The sequence below is a fragment of the Sciurus carolinensis genome, chromosome 16 (assembly GCF_902686445.1).
Source record: "Sciurus carolinensis chromosome 16, mSciCar1.2, whole genome shotgun sequence".
Lineage (NCBI taxonomy): Eukaryota > Metazoa > Chordata > Mammalia > Rodentia > Sciuridae > Sciurus > Sciurus carolinensis.
The window spans coordinates 41,452,595-41,462,171 of record NC_062228.1 but is presented as its reverse complement, the minus strand read 5'-3'; the positions used below and the strand labels follow the sequence as shown (position 1 = coordinate 41,462,171).

Below are 9,577 nucleotides of genomic sequence, written 5' to 3'. Positions count from 1 at the left end.
TTTTCTTTGTTCCTACATTGGGAAAAGACGTTATTTTCAGTACTGAAGGAAAACTGAAAATCCCTCTTAACCTTTTGAATTTCCCTCTAGTTCTCCTTCCACAGGTGCATGAAATATTAATGGGTCCCGCATCTGGCCAAGAGAGAGCGCTCCTCAGCTTATAGCAGCTTATTTATTTAATATATCTGGTTTTTCACTCCCTCAGTTCAAAAGCATCAAATTAAAAATATCTTGTTTATGAAGAAGTTGGGCCATTAATCACTGGGATTATATTGAATAGGAACTTGATTAAAGCATAGGATGCATTCCCCAGACAAAGCTGGTTCTTTACTGTGACCACAGTATTAGCTCAGGCCTCCCCAATGGTTTTTTTAGCTGCGCCTCTGGGCGGGTCGCGGCGCCTTGCCAGGCCTAAGAAGGCCGCTGTGTGAGGGTCTTGACCTGTGCAGCCGGGAATTCTCAGGCAGGCGCACCTCCAGCTAGCACCCTTTGGCAGGCGCACCTCCAGCGAGCACCCGTGGGAGGACAGGAAGTGGGAATCGGACCTTAGCTCAAGATGCCGCAAGGGGCTGCACTGGGTAGAGGCAGAAGACACTTGCGTGCTGGCGACACCCCATCTGTCCCCCCCACTCCACCCCCCGCCACCACGATCAGGCTAGAGAAGGCGCGGGACGCCACGTGGCTGGGGAGACTGCCTGCAAACTCCTACCCACAGCTGTGAGCGCGGAGGCGGTGCGGTGTCCAAGGGGGCCGGGTCGACCCTCAGGATCCTAGGGACCCGGCCGGCGGAGCATGCGGCAGAGTTCCCCAGTGGGTGCTCTAACTCTGTGGCCCTGGCTCCCTCCACACCGCGGCGCCCACCTGAATGGGAATAGGAAAAGAAAGCGTGGCTTGGGCCTCGAAGACTGTGGGCCTCGGGCTTCCAGTCCTGGAGGCAAGTTTTCCTCTCAATGCACCGCACTCCCCACCGCCACCACTACCACGCCTCTGCGCTCGTCCCGTGTGTCCTCTCCGCCAGTCCTGGGGACCCACCCGCCTGCCCAAAGTCAAAACTTGTCAGCTCCGCACCGGGTAGCAGCGCTAGCTTAGTGCGCCAAGCAACCCTCACTCTCCGGGCTGAAGAAGTAATTATAAAGAAAGTTTTCCAGCCGGGGCGGATCGACCGGCCGGGCTCTCCAGGATCCCGGGCCACGGACGCCTCCGCTCCTGCCGGGTCCTAGCGCCCTGTACTGCTGAGCCCGCAGCACCCGAGAATACTCCCCAGAGGAGAGCCAGGGAAAAGTGCTTCTGCCTAGAATCAGTGGGAGCCGCCTGAGGATCAGGGGTAAAAGACCTAGAATCTCCACGCTCCAGGCCTGTTCACTCGGCAGTGCTCGCTGAATTTCGCCAAGCAGTCCCCATCCGCCCCCCGCGCCGCCGCTCTGGGTCACAGTCTTCCAGAAACGCTGGTACCGACAGGCCTGGTTCTAAGGTTTAAGGCGAGTCCGAGTCCTGGTAGCTCAAAACCAAAGTTCGCCTCCACCAACCCCCTGCGCGGCCTCTGGATGCTCCCGGGCTCCCCGGCCATGTACTGGAAGTGGGTACTTTAGAGAGGCTAAAGGAAGGGGCCCAGCCGCCGACCACGTGTGTGTGGGGGCGACTGCCCCGCCAGGGGTGGGACACTAAGCGGCTGCCGGGGTTCGACTAGCAGCGCAGGAGGCAGTGGGCGTTGCGCCACAGCTCCTTTCTGCTAGCGCCGCGCTGCGGCCCCACTCACCAGCCCCCGCAATAGGCGGGCTCTAAGACCCAGAAGGCGCCACTTTGCCTTCGCCGGTGGCCAGAGACCAACTTGGACACCAGGGGGCGACGGCTGACCCCGTATAAAAGCTGGGCCCGCGCGGGCCTGGTCATTCGCGACCCGGAGCTGCGCGGGCGCGAGCCAGTAGGGGCTCCGGTGGGCGGTGGCAGCAGCGGCGCTCCGCGCAGGCTGGAAGCCACCGAGGCTCGCCATGCCGGGAGACCTCTAGCTCCCCCATGGAGTCGGCCGACTTCTACGAGGCGGAGCCGCGGCCCCCGATGAGCAGCCACCTCCAGAGCCCCCCGCACGCGCCTAGCAGCGCCGCCTTCGGCTTCCCCCGGAGCGCGGGCCCTGCGCAGCCCCCCGCCCCACCTGCCGCCCCGGAGCCGCTGGGCGGCATCTGCGAACACGAGACGTCCATCGACATCAGCGCCTACATCGACCCGGCCGCCTTCAACGACGAGTTTCTGGCTGACCTGTTCCAGCACAGCCGGCAGCAGGAGAAGGCCAAGGCGGCCGCGGCCCCCGCGGGCGGCAGCGGCGAATTTGACTACCCGGGGGCCCCAGTGGGTCCCGGAGGCGCAGTCATGTCCGGGGGTGCGCACGGCCCCCCTCCCGGCTACGGCTGCGCGGCGGCCGGCTACCTGGACGGCAGGTTGGAGCCCCTGTACGAGCGCGTCGGGGCGCCGGCGCTGCGGCCGCTGGTGATCAAGCAGGAGCCCCGCGAGGAGGACGAGGCGAAGCAGCTGGCGCTGGCCGGCCTCTTCCCCTACCAGCCACCACCTCCACCGCCGCCGCCACACCCGCACCCGCCGCCTGCGCACCTGGCCGCCCCGCACCTGCAGTTCCAGATCGCGCACTGCGGCCAGACCACCATGCACCTGCAGCCTGGCCACCCCACGCCGCCGCCCACGCCTGTGCCCAGCCCGCACCCAGCGCCAGCACACAGCGCCGCGGGCCTCCCGGGCCCGGGCAGCGCGCTCAAGGGGCTGCCGGCCACGCACCCTGACCTCCGCGCGGGCGGCGGCGGCGGCGCGGGCAAGGCCAAGAAGTCGGTGGACAAGAACAGCAACGAGTACCGGGTGCGGCGGGAGCGCAACAACATCGCGGTGCGCAAGAGCCGCGACAAGGCTAAGCAGCGCAACGTGGAGACGCAGCAGAAAGTACTGGAGCTGACCAGTGACAATGACCGCCTGCGCAAGCGGGTGGAACAGCTGAGCCGTGAACTGGACACGCTGCGGGGCATCTTCCGCCAGCTGCCAGAGAGCTCTTTGGTCAAGGCCATGGGCAACTGCGCGTGAGGCGCGCGGCTGCGGGACCGCCCTGGGCCGGCCCCTGGCGGGGACCTGAGGAGTGGTTTCGGATCGCCGGATCTCAAGGCTTCCCGGGCCGTGCAAGCCAGGACTAGGAGATTCCGGTGCCGACTGAAAGCCTGGCCTGCTCCGCGTGTCCCCTTCCTTCCTCTGAGCCGGACTCGGTGCGTCTAAGATGAGGGAGTCAGGCAGTGGCTTCTTTCTCCCTGAGACTGGGGAGAATTCTCCGTGGGGCTGAGCTGGGAGCCCGGCAACTCTAGTATTAAGGAATAACATTGTGCCTTGGAAATGCAAGCTAGCTCCGATTCCTACCGAGTAGGGGGAGCGAATATGTGCCTTGACATTTTATTTGAAGAGTTCCTGCCTCTTCCGAGGCTGCAGCAGGCCCCCACGAGAGAAGGAAGGGTGCAGGCCATGGCAGGAGGAAAGTTCAGGAAGCTGAGATGCAGACAAGCCAGCCCCAACCACTCCTCTGTGCCTGTCCTTAGAGGGGAGGAACTTAGGGAGTTGGAGCTTTGAATCCAAGGTTGTTCTTTCGTTCTCCAAGGAGGTAGAGGGTCCCTAGTTCCTTGCCTCTCCCACCTCGACCACCGTCCCAACAGGCCTATGACAGACTTGGCTTCCTGGGTGAGCACTCACTGAGATGGGCTTCACCAGGTGACTAGTGGGAGTCCCCTACCCCTATTCAGACCAGAAAGCTAAGTAGTGAGTTAGCTACAAAGGACATGTATTCAAGGGAGCGGTGGTCTGATGGAAGAAGGGAACCTGGAGATTTGGTCTTGGGGTGGGGGGTGAAGGGACACTGGGACCATCAGCCTTGTCTGTACTGTATGTCGCCAGCATTGCCATAAGAACATGAAGCACAATCAGTCCATCCCAGAGGGACCGGAGTTATGACAAGCTTTCCAAATATTTTGCTTTATCAGCCGATATCAACTCTTGTATCTGGCCTCTGTGTCCCAGCGGTGCCTTGTGCAATGTGAATGTGCACGTCTATGTTAAACCACCATTTTATTTGGTTTTTGTTTTGTTTTGGTTTTGCTCAGATACTTGCCAAAATGAGACTCTTTGTCAGCAGCTGGGGAAAGGGTCTGAGTCTCTCTTTCCTTTTGGTTTTGGGGTTGCTTTTGCTCCCGGGGGACCATTGAGGTGAGGTGGGCCTCCCTTTTCCCCTCAGCTTGTGGGTCTCAGCTCCCTGTGGCTGGGGCTGCTGGCGGGCTTGTCCCCCCCAGAGGCCCTGGCTTGTGGTCTGGAGGGAAGGCGACCTCCAACCAACACATACATATCGCTGGGGTTGGGAGCAGGGAAGGACCGCTTGGTTCTCTTCTTTTGGGGAGAACATAAGAGTTTCATGCTAGATGTTTTATGTATTATATCTATAATATAAACATATCAAAGTAAATTTTGGTGTCTTTTTAAAACCAGAAAGAAGCTACTTCTGAGGTTTTCTGTGGGCAGGTTGCATTTGCAAATCATCATAGCATTTGCTGTGACTGAGATCCTGATGAATTAGTATCTCCTGAGCCCCTCTTTACCTTAAAGGGTGACTTACTGCCCCCTTGCAAACAGATAACGGGAGGACAAGCCTCCAAGCTGAAAATGCCCAGAATCCGAAGAGAAAGTGGGAAGGTCACTGGACTGAGGCTTTGGTGTGGCCTCTCATTTGCCTGAGGAGAAGAGGGACCCCAGAGAAGGAGCCCTCTGCCTAAAGTGTGGGCCCACCCAGCTCTAGGCTCAAGGGACCCTTTGGCCGTACTCACTTCCAATCGCTCAGCTCCACTTCTGGAGCACCTTGGTTCATACTTGCCTTCACCCCAGCATTCGGGTGAGACCCTGGGTGGGCAGGAAGAGGCCTAGAGTGGTAGGACCCTCTACCCATGCCCACTTTCCCTGGGCCACATGACTGTGACCTACCCCAGTCATGCCCAGAAGGACTGCCTAAAGGCTCAGCCCGCCTCCACCAGTCCTGCCCCTTTACCCTAAGCCCCCCCCAAGGGGCCCCAGCAAGCCTACGGTGGGTATATGACCCTGCCCCACATAACACCTGTCCAGGAACTGACCCCAGCATCCATCTGCTCTGCTATTCCCAACCTATACCAAGCAGGAGACTGAGACCTGACGTGCCCCCCACTGTGATGACTGTCCCATGAGCACAGGTGCCACAGCATCCCCTTAGCAGCAGTGATAACCAACCAAGGGAGGACAGACCTCACCCCCACCTTCGTCCAGGAGGCCTGGGAGGCAGCAGCCTAGGAGGCAGCTCACCACCACCTGAGATTCCATTCTCTCAGGGGGTAAAAGATAGAACACTTTTTATCTCTTTTCACCACGAGAGAGCTCACTGAGCAGCTTACAGGATATGCCAATGTGGTCCGGGGCATTTTTGAGAAATTATAAATTCTTATAAATTCTGAAATCTTCAGCTTTACCTGCCTATGTGGTTAATTTGCCCGCTTCCCCTCTGCCCCGTCCTGTGCCTTGCTGCCTTCTCACCCATGGCCACCCTTGGCAGAGGAAAGGCCACGAGCCCAGTGAGGAGGCGGCATCCTGCCCCGCCACCCTGGGAACCGAGGAGGCAGAGCCCCACCGCCTGCCTAGAGGCTGGGGCAGGCCACAGCTTGCTAGGCCCAGCAAACCCTCTCTGAGTTCAGCGCTAATTCCAGTTTTTCTTGTTTGGAGGGGCTGATCCTTAGCTTCCCTCTTTGCCCCCCAGAATAGGTCCCAGGATGAGCAGGGGAGGGGCGACCCTCCTGCCCTGCCTTCTCCCTCTCCCTCCTGCTGGGCCATCCCTGCAGGGGCTTCCAAAGCTGTCCTTGTGGAAGGGTACCCCTCCTGCAGCACACCCTGAGGTCCAGGGTGGGCTGTGTTGTGGGCAATGTGAATTCAATCACACCTGGCCCCAGGAAAAGAAATGGGGAGGGTGAGGTCCCCAGTATGACCCAGAGTAGACAATGCAGCCTGCTAGGGGTTGCAGAGCCCTTGGACAGAGTGGGGTTAACCTGCCAAGTGTGTTCTGTGCCCAACCAGAGGTCATCCACTTCTGGACACCCACTGCTTCCTGCAGGGTTCCCTCCTGACTTTAACCTTCATGAGGAACCACTCCAAAAGCCTGGCATTGAATGTACTCCAAGTATTTATTGGATACCTACTGTATGCCAAGGTCTGTGCTAAGGATCAGGACACTCACTAGGAACAAGCAGACTCTGCTCCTGCCCTTGGGGAGCTCACAACCTCTAGGCACCAATCTGTGGTGTCAAGGTGACAAGCACAATAAGGGGGATAAGTCCATCAGGGAAGGCTATCTGGAGGTTGCAGTATTGACCCAGCACCTGGTGAGGGCAGACCTACCAGGGCCAGTCTCAAGATCCCTGAATGCTTCTGCCTTGCACAGATCTCCCCATGACAGATAATACCTGACTGCAGGGACCTCCCCACTTCCACAGGCCTCTCCTGATCCCTGTGTCCTTTAACAGTTCAGGGGAGGCAGCCTTCAGGGAAGGAGCAAGGGTACAAGGGAGAGAGGCAGGCCACTCCTTTGCCACCAGATGCTTCCTGATGGTTTAGTGCTGTCACGATGTCACCCTTATCTCTTGGATCTCCTGGGAATCTGTGAGCATAGGGTTTGGCCCCAACACCTGTGATGAGCCATTGGGACTGGTGAGGAGTGTCTGCCCCTCCCAGATCTCCCGCCCCCTCCTTCCCAGGCAGGAACCTGCCAGGCCTCCTCCAAGAGCTGTTGATTTCACAAGAGGGGAGGGGGGCCCCTCACGGTGAAGGTCAAGGGGGAGCAGAAGCCCTGACTTAGCTTGTCCAAGAGGCCTCTCCTTCCAGGACATCCACAGGTCTTTTGCAGACATGGGGCAGAGTCCTTGCTGGATGGTATTGATCTCTCAACTGTTTCTTTCCTATGCTGATGGGGAGAGGAAGCCCCTTCTTTTCTTCAAGTAAAACTGAACCACCAACACCTTGAAAAGATCTTTTTCTTCTTTCTTTCTTCCTCCTTTTTATTTATTTATTTATTTATTTATTTATTTTTCAGTACTAGGGATTGAACCAAGGTCCTCATGCATGCTAGGCAAGTTCTCTATCACTGAGTTACACCCCCAGCCTGAAAGATTTTTCTCCATAATGTGAAAGACTTCTGCACTCATCTCTCTCAACATTCCCACCTCTCCCCCTCCCCTGTCCCATACCCGTCTGTGTGGATGGAGCATTTGACGTAAGCTGAGACATAGGAAAGATACCAATTCACTATCAAAGCATCCTAGCCCCATCCCAGAGCAATTAAAAAGCCAGATGGAATCTCTGGGAAAACGGCATTAATAACACGAACAATCTGTGCAGGCCGGCAGGAACCCAGGAGCCTCAGGCAGGGGTGGGACTCGGTGGGGGGAAGGCTGGGGTGCTGGAGTGTGAGCTTGCAGCAACATCTCAGCCATGTGGTGGCCGGCCAGGGATGGGGCCATCAAAAGGGTATGCTAGGTCTGGCTACAGCTGGGCTGTCCCCTCCGGCCCTTACAAGGCCCACTGTGCACCCGGGATCTTGGTGGCTGCAGACGAAGCCAGACAAATGTGGAACCCATTACTCAGACAGCCACAGCCTCGGCCAGCCCTGTTCTGGCACTCGAGAGCTTTGCTTCTCTTCACTTTTGTTTTTATTTATTATTTTTCTAGCTTTCTGGCCCCACCTACTAAGAACAGGCCTCCCTGGGTGTATGACTTCCAAAGACTCTTTTTTTCTTCGTTTGCCATGCCTACATCCATTAACTGTGCCCCACGATAGCAAAAGATGGTGCTAGAGGACCCCACTGGGGCCTGAGCCCCAGGAGCTCCCCTTATAATGCAAAGTGGCAGGAACTCCAGGCAAGACCAGCTGTGCTCTTAGAAGAGCTGGTGAGGACAGGACACAGGTGTCCACATTACCTGATTGCCTTGAGGGCCCAGAAGGGGCTGGACGAAGACTTCAGGACCACTGTGATGTTTTGAAGCATGGCCTAGGCAGAGCTGAAAAGCTAGACTCTTCTGTAGTAGTGCCATTTTTCAAAGCATGGTCTGGAAGCCCATCTGAGATGAATTTAAAGATGGAGTTTTCTTACAGTCATCAGGTTAGAATGGGAATTTGCTTTTTTAAGAAATAGCCTCTGTGATCCTCATTTAGCGATCCATTTTCTGACCTTCATTCTTACTGCCTCCTAGTCCTCATCCTCCCAAGAAACCGTTCTCCCCAAGATCACCACCAACTCCTAGAACTCCTCTGGGGTTCTTCCTGCTGAACTTGGCTTCCTGCTGAACTTGGCTCCAACAGACATCCAACGTCTGGCCCAAGGCAGGTCTTTGACACATGTGTTTGAAAGCAAGGGGCTCCAGCTCATCTCTCTTCTTTATAAAACATCCTTGTCCTTGCTTTTCCATTCAGTGGTCTGCTGGGTTGACCAGAGGCCCACCAAACAGGGGCCTAAGGGACCAGGGCCCACCATTAGTAAAAGGAACATAAGGTACTAGAATTAACTTCCACCCTAGTGGGCCCCTCTAAATGAGTCCTTACTTCTACAAAGTTGCTTTTCTTAAAAACTTTTTTAGTTGTAGATGGACACAATACCTTTATTTTATTTATTTATTTTTATGCAGGGTCAAGGATCGAACCCAATGCCTCACACGTTAGGCAAGTGCTGTACCACTGAGCTACAACCACAGCTCCCAAAGTTGTTTTTAAAGTGTAAGACGGTCACCCAATAAAGGTGACCCATCCCAGTCCTAGATGATCCTCAATGTCTACATGGTGTTTGTTTATCATCAGAATCATAGCCCTAGCCAGGCTTCTATGGGATGGTCATGCTCTACAGGGACACTCGACAGGGAGAAGATGGGATTTCACAAAGAAGGGGCAGAGGACTGAGGGTATAGCTTGGTGATAAAGTGCTCATTTAGCATGCTTTGGCTCTGCCTTCCATTCCCAGCATCACACGGGGGCTAAGGGAGAAGGGAAGGGTGGGGAGGAGAGAGAGGCCAAATCTGTCAGAGCTGCACAGAGGCCAGAATCACATTTCTGTTTCAAAAGGTATTTCAGGTCTTCGTGTCTACCCTCTTGTCCCTGTTATAGGATGACTGGCAAAGTCCTTATGAAGGAATAGTGGCCTGAGGGTGGGAGCACTAGTGTTCAGACGTGGTAGCCAGGACCAGAGCATGTGTCACCCAGTGACCCAAACAAGCCTGGAGGGAACCATCACAGCCTGTCCCAAGCCCTCTTGAACCCGAAGATATTTCTGCTCCTTGGCAAGCGGCAGCTCCACCTTTCACCTGAATTAGGCCTCTTCTCCCTAAACAACCCCTGTCCCTTCCCTGTCTCAGTCACGGAGACCTCAGGGAGTCCCCCCTGCTCCCCGCTGCCTTTTCTGAAGGCAACCAGACCACCCTCCCCAGCACCCCCAAGACCGCCATGCCTTCTTTCTAATGAGGAAATGCAGCTGATTTATGGTGGTGTTTCCTG

General features: G+C 56.4%; 1 protein-coding gene across 1 annotated transcript; it reads left to right on the top strand.

Moving 5' to 3' along the window:
* The first annotated feature begins 1,879 nt into the window (after nt 1–1,879).
* On the top strand, nt 1,880–5,516 carry Cebpa (CCAAT enhancer binding protein alpha). Its single transcript, XM_047529960.1, has one exon. It carries the CDS (start codon nt 2,014–2,016, stop codon nt 3,076–3,078), a length of 1,065 nt encoding a protein of 354 aa, XP_047385916.1. The 5' UTR covers nt 1,880–2,013; the 3' UTR covers nt 3,079–5,516.
* Nucleotides 5,517–9,577: the final 4,061 nt, after the last annotated feature.